Genomic DNA, 19283 nt, shown 5'->3' on the forward strand with positions numbered 1-19283 from the left:
TTACCCAAGATGGATGAAAATTATTATCACACAATAAATTGTGTTTGCATGTTTAAAAAAAAAGTGTACTCATTGTAAAGAACTATAGAAATAGAGTAGAAATAAGCTTTTTATGCTGTACCTTGAATTGTCTTTGTAGGAGTAATTTTTAATTTATTTAGTTTATAATCACATTTGAGCAAACCCAGGGAGATAGTTAAGGACAAGGAACCCTGGCATGCTGCAGTCCATGGGCTTGCAAAGAATCAGACATGACTTAACAACTGAACAACAACAACAGTCAGATTAATTGGGTTCAAATCACAGCTCTGTCACTTAATATTTGTGTAATCATGGGCAGATGTCTTAACTACTCTATGCTTTAGTTTCACATCTATAAAATGAGAGTAATAATCTGTCTTGTAAGAGGGTTAAACATGTTATATGTGTAGAATACATAAACTGCCTGGCACATAGTAAGTGCTCCATAAACATAATCTATCATTGTTGTGCTATACTATGTAAATTTGAATCATGGTTTTTAAAAGTAACTTTATTATAAGCTTCCCCCATTATTATTTGTTATATTTAATGAGCTATGGTATTTTATCATGTGAACGTACCATAATTTACTTAACCATTCTCCTCATTGGACATTTGCACTATCACCAAACTAAAGCTTCTATTTGTTAGTTTAAGTCAAAAAATTTTTAAATAATGCTTAAAATTTTGAGGGCTAGTTTACATTTCTTTGGCTCTTAATTGTAACAGTAAGCATTGCAGTACTAATTATTAACCTGAACCATGCATCTGGAAGGAATAATCTTGTGTATGTGAAAACTTGTTGCAGTAAATACCCTGAATTACAGTTCTAACTAAAATGAAAATCAGAGTACTGTGTTGCATTTTATATAGAAAAATTGTAGAATAGGAAAACATTGTTTTAGCCTCAGGTCATTTTAAAATGTGAATGAAATTTTATTTCCCACAGATGGTTGCTAAAGGCTTTTTCCTAGTTCAGACAAAGGAGGTGTCAATGAAAGCCGAAGATGCTCAAAGGGTTTTTCGTGAAAAAGCACCTGACTTCCTTCCTCTTTTGAACAAAGGTACCTTCTGGATGATTGGTATATTTTTTGTGGTTATTCTCTTAAACTGCTGTTTTGACTTACTCTTGCCTTTAGTATTTCTCTTAAATTGTCTTCTCTTTGTCATTTGTTTTATGTTTTTCCTGTTACCATTCAGAAATGTCAAAATTTCACATCATTCAAAATGCCATATATAATTAACTAGACATTAGTGAGGTGAAAGGTGAAAGTGTTGCTCAGTCATGTCTCTTTTTGACCCCATGGACTATAGCCTGCCAGGCTCCTATGTCCATGGAATTCTCCAGGCAAGAATACTGGAATGGGTGCCATTCCCTTCTCCAGGGGTCTTCCCTACCCAAGGATCGAATCTGGGTCTTCCACATTGTAGACAGATTCTTTACCATCTAACCCATCAGGGAAGCCCCAAAGACAGATGGAAGGGACTTAATACATGTGAAGCACATGCTTTACCACTGATCTGCAACCCCCCCACCCCCACAACTAGACATTAGGCATTAGGTTTTTTCTTTCCCCTGTTCTATCATCTTAGTTCTTGAAAGTCATACTTTATTATTATGTATTTCATCATGTTTAATTATTATTTTATTATTGTTGTATTATTATACTATAGTGAGTGATCATTTCCTTCTCCTTGCCAGTTATAAGCACTTGATAAGGATTCTTTCTGCCTTCAGTGAGTGTGCTTTGACCATACTGGAAAAGAATTAAGAAATATAAATCAAAGGGCATACCATTCTGTGTACTTAACATGATTGATTAATTTTCTATGCATAACTAGAATTGTTTTCCCCAGTGGGCAAATGCCACCAGTAAATTTCAGATGCTGGAAATATGTCTACAAACAGAGGAACTAGAGTTCATGTGTACTCCTGAAGTGTGGCTGTTTGTCTCCATGTATTTTAAGATGTCCTGATTCTAGAAGACAGAGTTCATCCATCAGAGCAGGGATGTTGTTTGTTGAAGGCTCATCAGGCTTTTCTTGACTGGCCTGAGCAAAATATATAATAATACATAATGATGATTGGATATACCCTGGAAAGGGGGCAATCTGCATTCCTATGCTCCTTATGTATAAATAAGTTGTAATAAACTGCAAAAAGCTATAGGAAAATATTGGAGGATTGTTAGGATAATCTTAATAACTAATGTTGGGTATGATTCAGCCCTTAAGTATTAATACAGTATATTTTATATACTTTTGTGATTCCTCTGGTAGTACCATAGACTGGCTCTAACCAGTGCATGAATCTATCCCAGATTATATATAGGAAATTATGAACTGGCTCCTTTGATGCAGCCTTATTGATACAGGAACATTCTGATGGAACCTTGGAAACAAATCTTTAAACCCTTAGCAGCTTTCAGAAATTGAATCAAATAATAAGTGTAATAGACATCTGAAAGTGTGAGGATTAGGGATGAAGTGGACACGTGAGTAGACCTAAATTAATGATTTATATGCTCGTGTAATGTTAGTGAAGTGGTTTCATAGAATTGCTCTAACCCAACCATAGTATGTGTTTTTAAGTCACATAACATTCCACATGGAAAAAGTGTTCTGTTCCTGCAAAAAGTAGAACTCAAACTAATGGGCAGGTGTTTTAAGAATTTCAGCAAATAAATATATAAACAGCTTTTAAAATCAGAGATGTCCATAGGAAGTAGTCAGAGACTAATGAGGCCATGTCAAAAGGTCACAGGAGTCGGTTTAAAGGAATCTCAAGGAATTTCCACTGGTCAAATTTGGGACAATTTGAGCATCAAAAGCATAATGAGGTAGGGAGTTTGGGTTCAATCCCTGTTTGGGAAACTAAGATCCCACATGCCACGTGGTGTGGCCCCCTCCACCAAAAAAAAAAAAAAACCCACAATAATGAAGGGAATTGATTTAACAACAACAGAAATCCATGCATCCATAGTGGTAATAAAAAAGAGGAGAGAAGAAATTGGCACTGGAACCATGGACCAGCATACCCAGTCCGCTTGGAATCTATCTAACTGTATGGTCTACATGAATATCATGAATGACTGCTAGATATTCCCACGATCCAGAAGCTTCCTATGTATGTGTTAGTCACTCAGTCGTGTCCGACTCTTTGTGACCCCATGGACTGTAACCCACCAGGCTCCCCTGTCCATGGAATTCTCCAGGCAAGAACACTGGCGTGGGTTGCCATTCCCTTCTCCAGGGGATCTTTCCAACTAAGGGATTGAACCTGGGTCTCCTGCATTGCAGGCAGATTCTTTACCATCTGAGCCACCGGGGAAGCACTCTTCCATTAGCTTGAAATGACCAGTTCTCCAGGACCCCAAATGGTCTCACAGTAATAATCAGTTTCTCATCTAGGTAATCACAAATCATCTGTTTAAAATTTGTTTTTATAATCTGAGGAATAGCTCTATAAAATTCATCAGCCCATGCTTTTTATCTAATTTGAAAAATCAATAGTATTTAATGTATTCAGTTAATAAATGTGTATTAAGCACCTGGAGAAGGGAATGGCAACTCCAGTATTCTTGCCTGGAGAATTCCATGGACAGAGGAGCCTGGCGGGCTCCAGTCCATGGGGTCGCAAAGAGTCAGACATGACTGAGCGAATAACACACACACACCCAAGCATCAAACAAAAGGGTGGGCAGGGAGAGAGGGAATAAGGAAAACTCTTCTGCTCTTTACTGTGGGCTAATAAACGTAGAAGGGATGATAAAGTTCAGAAATCACTATTTTCCAAACCCTGATGTAATAATTAATTCAAAGGTTAAGAATGAATGCTAAAACTATTGAGGTAAAAGTTGATGTGAAGTTGGATACACACATTCTAATTCAAATGGGAAATGTACCTTTACATCAGGGTACTTAGCATCAGTGATGGCAGAGCAACCTGGCATTGTGTTTCTCCTGATGTGATGGCAATAATATACAACATCCATGAAGTATTCTTGCCAAAAATATTTTACCTGAATCTAATTGAGGCAAGACTTACCTTCTAGTTTATAGGGAATAAAGGAAATCCGGAGACATGTTAAATGACAACATGAGGGAACAATGAGACAAATCAGGAATGGAAGACATTTTACAAGGTAACTGGCAAGGACTCTGTAGACAACATCCTTGGAAAAAAACAATGGGGGACTGTTCTAGATTAAACGAAACCTAACAACTAAATGAAAGGAGTGAACCTTAATTGGATTTTGGATTAGGGTGGGGTGAACTCTAAAGTTGTAAAAGTCATTTTGGGGACAACTGGGGAATTTTGAAGATGATATTATGGAATTATTGTTGTAGCCTTAAGTATGATAATAGTATTGTGGTCATTTATATAGGAGATGCATACTGAAGTGTTATGATATCTGCTATTTTCAAATGGCTCAGCAATGCAAAGTGTATGTTTGTGCATGTCTGTGTGTGTGTGTGTGTGTGTGTGTGTATAGTGTGTGGCAAAGCAAATATGGCCAAATGTTAGCATTTGATGGGTATAGGTGAAGAGCAAGGGCTTCCCAGGTGGTGCTAGTGATAAAGAACCTGCCTGCCAGTGCAGGAGATGTAAGAGACATGAGTTCTACCCCTGGGTCAGGAAGATCCCCTGGAGGAGGGTATGGCAACCCACTCCAGTATTCTTGCCTTGAGAATCCCATGGACAGAGGAGCCTGGTAGGCTATGGTCCATAGGTTTGCAAAGAGTTGGACATGACTGAAGCAACTTAACATGCATGCAAGTGAAGAGCAAATGGATGTTTGTCATTCTTCCAACTTTTCTATAATATCCGGGATTTTTCAGAATAAAAGTTGGGCAAAAATTTTAAGCTGCCCAGTAGTGCATTGATTGATACGGAATAATGAACAGGCTGTCCGTGGAGATATTCCTGTAGGTGTTGGATGCATTGGTCTTTATGTAAAAGTGGCCTCAGTCATTCTAAGGAGAGTTTCTCAACCTCACCACTATTTGTCATTTTAGATAATTCTTTGCTGTGATGGGTTGTCCTGTACATTATAGGATGTTTAGCAACATCCTTGGCCTCTACTGACTAGATGCCAGTAGCACACTGCCCCAATTATGGCAACCAAAAATGTTTCCAGACATTGCCAAATGTCCCCTTGGGGGCTAAATTGCCCCCAATTGCAAACCACTGTTCTGAGAGGGGAGGGGAGTGGACTTACTCTTTGGAAAATTTGCTTTTATTTCAAATAGTTTTTATTTTATAGTCTCTAAATTTTCATCATCAGTTAAAGTAGTCACAATTATTTCCTTTCAATTAATGAAGCTATTTGACAGCTTAATGAGAGAATTCATTTTGTTTGTCATCCTGAGAATCTTTCGAATCTGACTGATTCTCAGAACTGCCTGGGGTACTATTAAAGATTTAAATTTCCAACTCCCACTTCAGGACTGATTCAAATATCTGAGATATTCCCTTGGCATCTGCATTTTACAGAGTTCCCCATATGGTTCTGATGATTAGTCAGATTTGGGTTCCTTTGTTTTAAAGGATCATTCATTCATTTATTCAGCAAATATAGATGAGATGTGAGAAGTAGTAAAGGAAGAATCAGATAATACAGGACCATGTGAGCCACTGTAGAGACTTTGGTTCTAGTTTGACTGAGATGAGAATCTACTAGACATTTCTATTTTTTTAAATAAACTCTATATTGGAATAATTTTAGTTTTTCAGAAACGTTACAAAGGTAGTACAGAGAGTTTTATTACTTACTTTCCTCTTATGTTAACATAAGCATGGTACATTTGTCAAAACTTTACATTGGTAAAATACTCTTTATTCAAACTATAAACCTTATTCAAATTTCACTGGGTTTTTTTTTTTCCTCCATTTATGTCCTTTTTCTGTTCCAGAATTTAATACAAGATCACACATTGCATTTAGTCATCATATCTCCTTAATCTCTTCTAATCTATAACAGTTCCTTAGTCTTTCCTTGTTTTTCATAACCTTGAAATATTTGAACAGTACTGGTAAGTTATTTTGTAGAATGTCCCTCAATTTGTGTGTGTCTTGGTGTTTTCTCTGGTTATACTGGGGTTTTGAGTTTTGGAGGAGAGGTGAAGTACCTTTCTCATCATATCACGTCACATCACACCACACCATAGGGCACTTGATAGCAATATAACTTAATGCTGGTGATGTTGCCCTTAGTGACTTGGTTCAGGTGGTATCTGCCAGGTTTCTTAAACACTGTAAATTTCCTTTTTTTTCCCCTTTCTATACTCTTTGGAAGTTCTTTCTATGTTTTTTGGAAGTTGAATCTCTAAGACCAGTCTACACTCAAGAAGGAGGAATTAAGCATCACCTCCTAGGGAGAGGAGTATCTACATACATTATTTGGAATTCTGTACAAAAGATTTGTCCCTTCTCTCCCATTTATTTATTCAGTCATTTATGTCTGTCAGTAAGGACTCATAGATATTTATTTCATTCTTTGGGTTATAGTTCAATACTATCAAATTGTTCTAATTTTACTCTTTGGGAGCTCTTTTAGGTTAATTCCTCTGTCTCTTTGACATGCCTTTTATTTCTTTTTCTGGCATTATTGTGTTGGCTAGGTCTTGTTGTGTAAACTAGTGAGAAGAGGACATCTCTGCTGTGTTTCTGATCTCAGGATAAAAGTGTTCAGTCTCACCATTAAGAATGACGTTAGTTACAGTTTTTTTTCATATATATCTTTTATTAGACTGAGGGAGTTTCATTCTGTTCCTGGTTTGTTAAGTTTTTATCACACATGGAAGTTGAATTTTGTTAAATTCTTTTTCTGCACTTATTGAGATGACCATGTTTATTTTTTTTAATTATTGATTCATTTAATCTGGTCAGTGACTTTTGTTAATTTTGAATGTCATACCAGCCTTATATTCCTGAGATGTATGCCCTTGATCATGATGTTTTATCCCTTTCATATATTGCTGGATCCAATTTGCTAATTGAGAATGTTTACATCTTTGTTCATGAAACATACCGTGTCTGTGGTTTTCTTTTCTGGTAGTATCTTTGTCTGGCTTTGATATTAGGGTAATGCTGGCCTCATAAAATGAGTTGAGAAGTATCCTTCCTCTTCTGTTATCTTGGAGAGATTATAGAGAATTAGTATCATTTTTTTCCTTAAATGTCTGGTTGAATTTGCCAGCAAAACCATCTGGGCCTGAAGACCTGAGGGGAAGATTTGTAGCTATACATTTAAGTAATTTATTTATATATTACATATAAAGCTCTTCAAGATATATTTTTCATCTTGGGTGAGTTTTGATAGTTTTTGTCTTTTGGGGAATTATTTCATTTCATCTGAGTTATCAAATTTATAGATGTAGAATTTATAGTATTTCCTTATTCTTATTAATGTATGCAGAATCAGTAGTGATGTCCTTCTTATACTCCTATTGGTGATTTGAGGCTTCTCCCTCTCCACTTTCATTGATAATTTCAAAGAAAAAACTCTTTGTTTTATTGATTTTCTCTATTTCTCTTTTAAGTTTCATTGGTTTCTGCTCTAATACTTGTTTACTTTTTATTTGCTTTAGGTTTGCTTTGCTCTTCTTTCTCTAGTTTCTTAAGGTTTTAGTTTGCATTACTGGTTTCGTCTTTTCTAATAGAGTGATTCTCGTTATTCACAGTAAATATGTTCTATAAAGTTGCTATGAACATTGAATCAGTGAGTACTGAACTGCTACTCCTAGGAGAAACGCAGGGCTAGGTTCCTGCAAATCTCTGGTCACAGCATTTCTTTCAACCAATCAGTATAACCTTGTTGTATGTGTATTTCTGTTTAAAGCCCTCATTTAGTATATTTTTTGATTCATTAACATTGAACTCACAGCCAACAGCATTATAACTTGGACCTGAATGAAGCTTATCTATTAATAACAGATATTTTCTCCGTAAAGCACATCACAGATTTCCTACGCTTAAGAACATTAGACCGTACTTGAGCACTACATTTGAAGGACATTTTAAATACCAATATTACCAACAAAATGTATAAAAATGTGGTACTAAATGGACTGTGAAAAAGCCACTTGTTTACAGAATGAATGCTTAAACAAGAAAGCAGAGCATCACTTTGTTCAAATTTACCTTGGAGCATGGATGTGAGGCAGCTCATATTTTTTGCCACTTCGTATGCATCCATGAATGACCATGAAAAAACTGCAAGTATTGATATTAGGTAAAATATTTTGCCTGTTTGGTAAAATAAATTTTACCAAGTAAGCAATTAGCAAATAAGGAACCTGCAAATAATGAAGATTGACTGTATATGTATTTTGTGTTAGAAATTTTCCTTTAAGTGCTGCTGTAGCTGCATCCTGCCAATTTTGATATGATTTATTTTCATTTAACTCAGGGTTTGGCAAAGTATGGCCTACTGTATATTTTGTAAATGAAGTTTTATCAGAGCACAGCCATACTTGTTCATTTATTATGTTTTGCTGCTGCATCTCTGCTGCTATAACAGCAGAGATGATTAGTTGTGGCAAACATTGTATTTAGACACTAAGCCTAAAATGTTTCCCATCTGGCCCTTTACAGAAAAAGTGTGCTGACCCCTGATGTAGTAGTTTCCCTTGAGACTTCCCATTTGATCCATGGATTATTTAAAAGTATAATGTTTATTTTCCAAACATTTGAGAGATTGTCCAGATATATTTCCGTTACTGATTTCTAGATTAATGCTCTTATGGTCTGAAAATGCACATTGTATGATTTCTATTTTCTTTAATAAGTTAAGGTTCTTCCTAGTCTGTGTGCATGTGAGAAGAATATATAATCTGCTTTCACTTCATGAAACGTTCTGTAAATGTCCACTAGATTGGTTTAGTTGATGGTGCTATTCAGGTCATCTGTATCCTTGCTGATTTTCTGCTTATTTGTTCTATAAATTAAAGAGAGAAGAGTGTCAAAGTCTTCAACTATAATTGTGCATTTGTCTATTTCTTTTTTCAAATCCTATCAGATTTTGCCTTATGAATTTTGAAACTCAGTTTTTAGGTACATACACATCTAGAATTACATCTTCTTTTCATTATGTAATGTCCCTCTGTCTCTGATAATCTTCCTTGTTCTGAAATCTGCTTTGTCTGAAATACAACTACTGCAGCTTTTGTTCGGTTGTTAGCATTTCATCATAAATTTTTACCCATTTTCTTTTAACTTATCAAAATCTGTGTATCTAAAATGAATTTTTTTTGTAGAAAGCATATAGTTTGTTCTTGCTTTTCAATCCAATCTGACAGTCTCTGTCTTTTTAACTGCTGTCTTTGCACCATTCATATTGAAAGAGATTGTTATAGTTGGATCAACATCTACCATCTTGCTAGCTGCTCTCTGTTCCGTTTGTTCTTTGTTTTTTGTTAACTCTTTTTCTGTTTAATTGCGTATTTTTTAATAAAACAAATTTTAACTTTACCTCTCCTATTGACAGATTTATTTATACTTCTTTTCCTAACTCTTCTTTAATGGTCACCTTTGGTTTTACAGTATACATATTTAAATAATTTATCCAGTATTCTTGGGCTTCCCTTGTAGCTCAGCTGAAAGAATCCACCTGCAATACAGGAGACCTGGGCTTGATCCCTGGGTTGAGAAGACCCCCTGGAGAAGGGAAAGGCTACCCACCCCAGTATTCTGGCCTGGAGAATTCCATGGACTGTATAGTCCATGGGGTCGCAAAGAGTCAGACACAATTGAGTGACTTTCACTTTCACTTTATAATAGTATTATACCACATTGCTTGTAGTTTATAAAGACATAATAACATCATATTCTCAAATCTTCCTTCCTATCCCTGTGTCATTGCTATATGTTTTACTATTATATATGCTACAAACACCTAATGCATTGTTCACTTTATTAAACTGTCAGTTACTTTTTTCTTTTTCTCAAGGATTTTAATAGACATTCAAGAACACATTCAATTTATCAGAAGTTGTCCCTCTACAAGAGTTGTCTGCTGTTAATCCCCTAACCATACAAATGCTTTTGGGAATCTAATATTTTTTCAGGAGAAACAAGAAATAAGGTTGCAAAATTATTGTAGTCACTCAGGAGAGAAATATTGTCCAGTAAGACCATTGTCGTGGGAAGAGGTGGAGAGAAGGGAACAAATTCTATATATGCTTTGATCATTTGTACGTAATATCACATATAAAGGCCTTATTTCTATGACTTATATATACCACTAATCAGCAAAGAGAATCCAAAAGTCCAATAAAAGAAGCAATGGATATGAAGCATTCACAGTACAAGTAAGTAAGTGAGGAACTCAACATCCTTCATTATTAGAGAAACGTAAAATAAAAGGAATATGTGAAATATCCTTCAGTGGAAAAAAATGGAGGTACTTAAGAGTGTGATCTCAGTGTTGAATAACTACACTCTTTATTTCATTTTTTTAAGTTTTTAAAAATATTTATTTATTTTTGGCTGCACTAAGTCTTTGTTGCTACACAAGGGCTTTCTCCAGTTTTGGCGAGCGGGGGCTACTCTAGTTGCAGTGTCAGGACTTCTCATTGCAGGGGTTTCTCTTGTTGCAGAGCACATACACTAGGCACGCGGGCTAAGTTGCCTTGCGGCATGTGGAATCTTCCTGGACCAGGGATCAAACCGGTGTCCTCTTCACAGTTGCAAGGCAGATTCTTAACCACTGGACCACCAGGGAAGCCCTTTATTTAAGTTTTAAAGAAAGCTTATGGAAGAAAAAGTTAATTTTTATTTTTCTTTTTTATATTCATCCTACTGTTTAAAACATTTACCGTCATTATTTCTAAATATTTTCATTTATCATTTGTTTCTCATGTCGTTTATGCAGGGCTTAGTTTCTCCTTTTTTGATAATAAAAGCTTCAACACCAGTATAATGAAAGTTCTGGACAAGCCTTATTCACAATCTTAGAGATGAAGTAGCATTGTTTCCTCCATTTCTTTTTCTTCTTACTCCTCTTCTCTTCTTTTCTCCTTTTCCCCCTCACTGTTCCTCCTTCTCCGCAGTTGCCAGCATTTCCTACTGGTTTTCTCTATTTTGTTCCTCTTCTTTCTTTTTTACTGCCCTTCTCTTCCCTCCCTTCTCCCTGAATTATGCATTATTTCTCTTTCACAGATTCTTACATGACTTCAAGAGAGCTTCTCAATAAAAGAGGTAATCAGTGTGATATATGAACTATTTTTCTCAAAGACTGTTAGTCAAATATTCTTTTTTTAACTTTGGAAAAAATTCTTTAACAGTTACTGTGCACTCCTAACTATAATCTTTCTTTATAAAAAATGAAATTAACAATTTATAGTAAGCTCTCTGTACATCTTTTCTGAAATAATTTTCAAATTATCGAAATAAATGTAAAATATCATTTTCAGAATCCTTTTTAGAATGTGTTTCTCTTAAGTAGAGAGAGACAAATAAATTGAGTCCCCTGATGATCTTGGCATTCTGCCTTGAGACAACTGCAGACTTAAGTTTCAAGAAAAGTGATACCAGGAAAACCTGATGGTATCCTTCAGTTGAAAGGAATAAGATCAGTTTCTCTGGGTGTAGACAGATGGGTTTTATAGGAAATAACAGTGAGGAGTAGCTTTACAAAGAAATAACTCCAAATTTCTGCTTAGAGTTCTGTCTTGATTCTATTGTTGAGTATTTAAGCTATGCATGTATAGGGTAAAACCAAGTTTCTTCTGCAGTTCTTCTTTTTCATATTCACTGTCCTCAAGTTTTTCTGCAGTTCTTTTTCATGTTCATTGTCCTCAGTTTCTTTCTGCAGTTCTTCTTTTTCACATTCACTGTCTTTCTGTGGTACAAATTGATCCATATTTGTGAGAATTGGAACCTTAAGTGTCAACAAGGGACTTCCGTGGTGGCCCAGTGGCCAAGATTCCACACTCCCAATGTAGGAGGCCTGGGTTTGATCCCTGGGCAGGGAACGAGATCTATGTGCCACAACTTAGAGCTCACATGCTGCAACTAAGACCCAGAGCACCCAAGTAAATCAATACATTCTTTTAAGTGTCAACTAGAAAAATATATCCACAACCTAAGTGTTAAGAGTTGTGTTTTATTTGGGTGGAAAGTTTTAGGACTTCAAGCCTGGGAGACAGCATCTCAGGTAATCCTGAGACAACTGCTCCCTAACCTGTCCATTATTTTTAGAACAATTAAAAATAATCAAAATATAGACATGTTTTACTGGAGGTTTTAGAGCATAGGAATGCCATGGTCCATTTAAAATGTAGTTTTTATCATTCTGGTTACTCTAAGAGAAAAACGGAGAGACCAGCTGGGAGGCTGTTGCTGTAATCTAACTGAAACGTGATAATGGCTTGTTCCAAGGTCTTGTTAAATAACACAGAGTTCATTAGATAGGATATCCAGAAATCATTTTTGTTTACTTCAGAGTCTCACATTTTTTTCATGACGGTTCAAATATTTATATTTAAAGCTACTGCAAGCTATTTGATGAGACAGTCACATTAAAACACTAAAAACATGACCAGTGATTTTCTTGACCTCATAATTCAGTTTGAAATAATCAGTTGAAGTAATCACTTTGAAGTCATTGTAGTCCTCATCATTAGATTACTACAGATGACTAGAACTGCTTAAAAACTACATTGTTCGTGGTATAGTTTTTTTTAAAATCTAGGGTAATGCACAGATGTTAATCAAAATTGATTTGCTTGTCCACTTTTTTTGGTTAATGTTTCTTTGTTGTCAAATTAAGTCACTTATCAGAAGTTCTTAATGTTCTGTTCAAAGGATAGCAACCAAGTTACATACTTGAGTAATTCTACCAAAACTGTGTTTTGGAATTCTAGCTTTTATTGTCTTTGTAGAATACAGGAGCTTTCAGTAATAAATGTCTGACTTTAAAATATATATTTATATATATATATATAATATGTGTATGTGTATATATATGTATCTCTCTCTCTATATATATATATATATATATATGTATGTATGTATGTATGTGTGTATGTATGTATATATGTATCTTTTAGTGATCCTGAATAAAAGCGTATTCCATTCTACCTTAATTAAAACTTTCTACTCTCTGCAAAACTGGAAACCCTACATTATCAACTTTTTCCTTTTAGTTCAATATTTATTCAGTTTAAAGTACTTTTTTAAACTCTTTTTTGCAAATTTCTATATGTACTATCTCTACTCTAAAGTAGCTTCCAATGACTCCATGTGTACCCATAATCCAGTTTTATCAACTTTTTGCCATACTTTTAAAAATAATCCATATTCTTTTCTGCTGAAGTATTTTAATCAAGTTTTGATATGTCTTGTCATTTCATCCCTAAATATTTCAGTATGTGTCTTAAACAAAATAAAGATTAAAATGAATGTTTTCTTTTTAAATAAAGATATAATTTATATACTACACAAATGTTCTCCTAAGTGGTATGTATTATCACATCCAACATGATTAACAACTTCTTAATATCTACTGACTAGTCCATATTCAAATTTCCCTAATTGTCTAAAAACATTCTTTATGTATTTTTACGATTAATTTGATCCAGATCTAAAATCGGCCTCCTCACTCACTGGATGTGGTTGTTTTGTATCTTATATCGCTCTTAACCAGAAACAGGTGTTCCCCATCCCCTGTTTGTTTCATGCCTTTGTCTTGTGAAAGAAACCTGGTCAATTGTCCCATAGTATGCATGCTGCTGCTGCTGCTAAGTCGCGTCAGTCGTGTCTGACTCTGTGCGACCCCATAGACGGCAGCCCACAGGGCTCCCCTGTCCCTGGGATTCTCCAGGCAAGAACACTGGAGTGGGTTGCCATTTCCTTCTCCAATGCATGGAAGTGAAAAGTGAAAGTGAAGTTGCTCAGTCGTGTCCGACTCTGAGCGACCCCATGGACTGCAGCCTGCTAGGGGTTTGTTTAATTTGTCCTTCTGTAGTTCTTGTGGATTAGAAGTTAAATCAAAGCCTTGTTTACACTCAGGTTTAAGGGGGTTTTTTGGGGGGGTGGAGGGCAAGAATATTTCACAGGTTGTACTCTTTTCTGTAATGAGAAGGCACATAATGTTTGATTGTTGTACTTCTAGTGATGCTAAGATTCATAGGCTCAGGTGGTGACAATCTTTTTATTGCAGTTTCCTGTCAGTCTTCCCTGTAGGATGCTAAAGCCATTGATGATTGTTGCCTGATCCAGTTATTTTATTAACAGTTTCAAAATGATCATTTTCTAATTGTGTCACTACCTCTGCATTTGTTAATGGATATTAACAGAACTTCTAGTACACTAAGCTATTTGACTAACTTGAAATATGCTTCATATCAGAAATGCGGAGTAAATAAAGGAAAAATCATTAAACATCAATTTTCAGAGTAAAAAGTTGGTGCCCTAGCAACCTACAATGGTGTCCAACGAATTTTGTTTGTGTCTCTTTTGAATGTTATTATGAGCTCATGACTTTATGTATTCAGTATGTTTTAATAAATTGCCATCATTACTCCTTCTGATCTCACTATATCTCATCTTTGGTATTAGTAGCCTCTTTAAACAGGCTCCTATATCCTTTTGATAAAACCCTATTGGTCTTTGATAGCCTGATTGTTTTTTGGCCTCAACAAGATATTCCAGGTTGATCTTACTCATTTCTTGCCTCAGACATTTTTTTTCCTGAGAAAATATTCCTCAGTTATCTTCTTTACTCAGCACCTATCTTCATCTACATACTGTGATGCTGCCAAAACTCACCCTTCAACTTGTTCACTGTATCTAATTGTATAGTTGACTGTGACATAGCCTGCCTTTTCTGTATTTGTTATCTGTATTAAATCACAAGACCTTTTCTCTCCTTCTTGTGCCTTGTTCTGAGGCATGTGTCTACATTCATCTTAGTATTTCATTCCTTACTACTTCATTATTCTCCCTTGTTTCATATTGTTTAATAGATTTATGTCTATTTTCAAGAAATTTGTAATTTCCTGGAGGTCAGAACTTCTACATTACTGGGAGATAAAGAGCAAATCTATTAGGAATATAACTGAAAAAATTTAATTGAATTGGAAGGCTTGTTTTGTTTGGCTCACTTATGGCCATGTTTGCCAACAACTTGACACCAGTAGTGCCAGTGCTACATTTAAATCCAAGCCCAAACTGAATCACTAATCTTTACATCAGAATTTCAAGTAGAGGTGGTTTGAAAGTAATCAAATTAAGTATGGAAAAGGAGGCACAAATGTTCTATCCAGAGAATTAAAAAAATAAAAACTTGTTCTTTGATTCTAGAATTTAGTTTTATGGTACATTCAAGAAAACACTTTCATATGATCATGGCTTTTGGTACCTGACCTCAATTACTACTTGGCTTAGCTTCATTATTGGTGGCCCAAAACTTGGCTGTAAGTAGGAGAGTTGGAAGAAAGACTGGCTGCCTGGCAAAATGACTTGAATAGCTTTTGATCTTATTTGTCATTTTATCGGCTATTTTTTGTACTGCTAAATGGGTGGACTTTTTATGGTTTTCATAGAAGAATGAAAACCAGAAAAGCCAGACTATTTACAACACTTAAAAATGTGACAGTACACCTGTAATGGCACTGAAGCTACTTGTCATGTGATGAGACTCTATGTTCATTTGTTTTATGATTAGAGTAAGAAGTAGCTGAAGTGACGTGTCCCATCTGTCTACTGTCTTTCTTTTCTCTTACCCCCAAAGAAAAGGCTGTAGATTCTTCAGGGAAGAATAAAAAGATTAATTTGAGAATAGATTTGTGTTCATGATAGACGACTTCCTGGGTTTGCTTATAGGTCCTGTTATTGCCTTGGAGTTCAACGGAGATGGCGCTGTAGAAGGATGTCAACTTATTGTCAACGAGACATTCAGGGGGACCAAGGTACAAGATATTATTGACTATATTTCAATCAAACCTTTCATTTCCTTTTCTTTTCATTATAATTAAATAGTACTTTTAGCACATCATGATTTTTTAGAACTTTTGGTAAACAATTGGGAACTAAGCTTTGGTTTTTCCTTGCCAAACTGAAATTTTAATAGCTTAAAAATTTACAAAATAAGTGTCTACGTATTAAAAATCTCAATCATACATGTTTCTAAAGTCAAATGTCTCACCAAATGTCTCTTCAAGTTCTTCCTTTTTAAAAAATAGTGATATGTTGGGACTTCCGTGGCAGTCCAATGGTTAACAATCTGTGCTCCAGTGGTTAAGAATCAGTGTAGGCAGCATAGGTTTCATCCCTGGTCAGGGAACTAAGACCTCACAAGCTGCACAGTGTGGCAAATAAGTAAAAAGAGTGATATGCTGAAAATGTTACATTTCTAAGATTGTATACTTTAGATGGACAGGCCTATTGCCCAGTGTTCACTTTTATTTGCTTCAGTAATACTTCATCAAAACTTGAGCTATACTAGAAATCATTATATGTAGGTATTTTCTAGATGTGGTTGATGAATCTAAGAATTTCAAATTTTAACTTAATATAGCTTAGAAACCAAACATATAAGAGGATTAAATGAGTACATATAATTTTTTTTTAATAAATATCTGAGAGGAAATGTTTGGTTTTGTAGTCTGATTTAGCTTATGGGCCTTTGAATTTGCATAATTTAAAGTATGTCTTTTGTCTCATTTGATCATTGCAACAAGTACTAAGGGAGACGGCAAATGTAATCAGATTGAATAGAAAAGGAAACAGAGAGAAAATGTTTATATGATTTGGAGCTTTTAGATCTGAATGAATTAAAGATTATCTAATCCAACTTTCTCATTTTACAGATGTGGAAATGGAGACCAGAGAGGTTGATTAAATTGTCAGCATCATTCAGCTAGTTATGATAAAGATAAATAGAACTCAGGTCTCCTCTGATTTCTGGCAGACATTTATAAAAGCTGTTTTTGAAGGGTTCTATTGAGTACTGCTTTGTTGATGTTTGGAAAATAGTTACTTTAAAATTAGTAAAATATCTTTAGCAGCTTTGAAAAAAATAATCTCAAGTTTTGCTTCTTGGTCTATTGAGATACTTACTAGAAAATAGAAGAAATTAAGAGTTCTTTACATAAATCTCTTTATTTAGTAGCTTTCATAATATTGGTTTCGGTTCAGTTCAGTCACTCAGTCGTGTCCGACTCTTTGCGACCCCATGAATCGCAGCACGCCAGGCCCCCCAGTCCATCACCAACTCCCAGAGTCCACCCAAACCCATGTCCATCGAGTGGATGATGCCATCCAACCATCTCATCCTCTGTCGTCCCCTTCTCCTCCTGCCCTCAATCTTTCCCAGCATCAGTGTCTTTTCAGATGAGTCAGCTCTTCCCATCAGGTGGCCAAAGTATTGGAGTTTCAGCTTTAACATCAGTTTACATATTTTAAAAACTTAAATTCCAAGAGTAGTAGGATACGACCAAAGTATTATAAAGCAAAGACTTTGATTATATCATAAATGCTTTTAAAAGAGCTCCATTTACATCATAGCTAATTGAAACTATACTGCATGAATTCTACAGAAAATCCAGATTAAATATTAAATGATGTACTTGAATTTCTTTTAAATAGCAAGCTTTTGACCGTTTTGTGGAGGATGTGGGCTTTGGAATTTGGGGATTACTAATATGTTATTTTTTCTCTTACATTTAACATAGATATTTGTATCAGAAAGCAAGGAGACGGCACCTGGAGATGTAGACAGCTTCTACAATTTTGCTGATATACAGATGGGAATATGAAGTGCAATGCGGAACCAAGGACTTTGTATTAAGCACTTTTCAATTTGTGTGTTAGCAATGGCTTCTTTTTAAAACTGATGCTAAAATTGTTAAAGTCATTTTAAAAATAAATTGTTGAGTACTGCATCATTTATGTGAGGTTCAGAAAGAGTTCGTTTTAAATTAAGTAGTTTTAATCAGCTTAAAAACCATTTAACCCAGTTCAGTGAGCTTGTAGGTTTTCTCTGCATATGATACTGTTATTAGAAAACAGAAGTGACTAGCAGTTCATTATTTTAATCCTAATTAAATGTTCTTTCAAATCTCTAATTTACACTTTACTCAGTACTACATAATACTTGTTTGAGAATATCTTCCATTTTCTTTTTTAATTTAGAAGGATTCCTTACTAGCTGATCAGTTAAAATGAACCTGTGTACATTTTTGCATGTATACATATCCAGTTAAATATTTGCTTTCTAGTTCCATAATATGGAAAATGAGATTTTGTATACAGAGTTGACATAATACGTTGTAAATTGAATTTTTTAATTAATAGGTATTTGATAATCAGTTTTTGCAAGTAATTCATGTTGGTATAACTGTTTAAAGACTACTTTAAACAGTTGTGAGTAGTATGCTTATTTGAATATATCCCACATTGTTTATTTTTTGAATAAAACTGCTAGATGACTCTTCTGCTTCCTGGTAGGAAAAGGTATATGAAATACTGAAACTATAGAAGCCCAATCACCAGCAGTTCACAAAGGTGATTACTGTTTTATCAGCTCTTATGAGCTATTAGAATTAAAACAAAACCTTGCAACATTTAGGTAAGAAATCCTTAAGCATCTTGATAAGCTATGCAGATTGTTAAGCTAGATAAATTCCTATCTATCAATGTTCAAGTCTGATAAAAATTATTTTGGTTGCTTTAAAGCATTATTTTTCAAATCAACCTGAATGTAATAATTTACCAGGGGGCAGGAGGGAGCTACTTGTTTAAAAATCCACATTCTTGGACCAGTCCTTAGGTGCATTGATTCAGTGCCCTGGGAAAACTGATTTAAAAGGGTTGTTATAACGGAAAGTAATCAGAAAATTTTGATAGGTTGATCTTGTGAGCAGGGACTGAACCTGCCATCTACATCATGTGCTGTGTGCTTAGTCGCTCAGTCGTGTCCGACTCTTGTGACCCCATAGACTATAGCCTGCCAGGTTCCTCCATCCATGGGATTTCCCAGGCAAGAATACTGGAGTGGGTTACCATTTCCTTCTCCATACAGAGTAACTAATTGGAAATTAGCTTTAATAGGTCTATTTTTGAATTTAATTCTATTTTGATAAAACTAAGGCTAAAAGAAATTACTTGTAAAAATTCCTCTTACAATTGTTACTAACAATGTATTTTCATGTTTAAACTCTTTGTGGATATTTTCAGATTCATTTACAACTACTGTATTGAATTGTATGTCCAATGTTCAGAAATAATGCATTAAAAGACTTTACACTTTAAA

At 35.0% G+C, this 19283-nt stretch overlaps 1 protein-coding gene across 2 annotated transcripts in view; it reads left to right on the top strand.

Moving 5' to 3' along the window:
- The window catches only part of RP2 (RP2 activator of ARL3 GTPase), a 50238-nt gene extending 30955 nt beyond the window's left edge, over positions 1-19283 (top strand). For both annotated transcript variants that reach the window (XM_081567099.1, XM_081567098.1), the window contains 3 exons: positions 971-1085; positions 15854-15939; positions 17704-19283. In XM_081567099.1, coding sequence (XP_081423225.1) covers positions 971-1085; positions 15854-15939; positions 17704-17787 — 285 coding nt within the window. In that variant the 3' untranslated portion in view covers positions 17788-19283. The remainder of the gene's footprint in view (positions 1-970; positions 1086-15853; positions 15940-17703) is intronic.

The sequence above is a fragment of the Giraffa tippelskirchi genome, chromosome X (genome assembly GCF_054371585.1).
Source record: "Giraffa tippelskirchi isolate mGirTip1 chromosome X, T2T-mGirTip1v1.2.pri, whole genome shotgun sequence".
NCBI classification, from domain to species: Eukaryota; Metazoa; Chordata; class Mammalia; order Artiodactyla; family Giraffidae; genus Giraffa; species Giraffa tippelskirchi.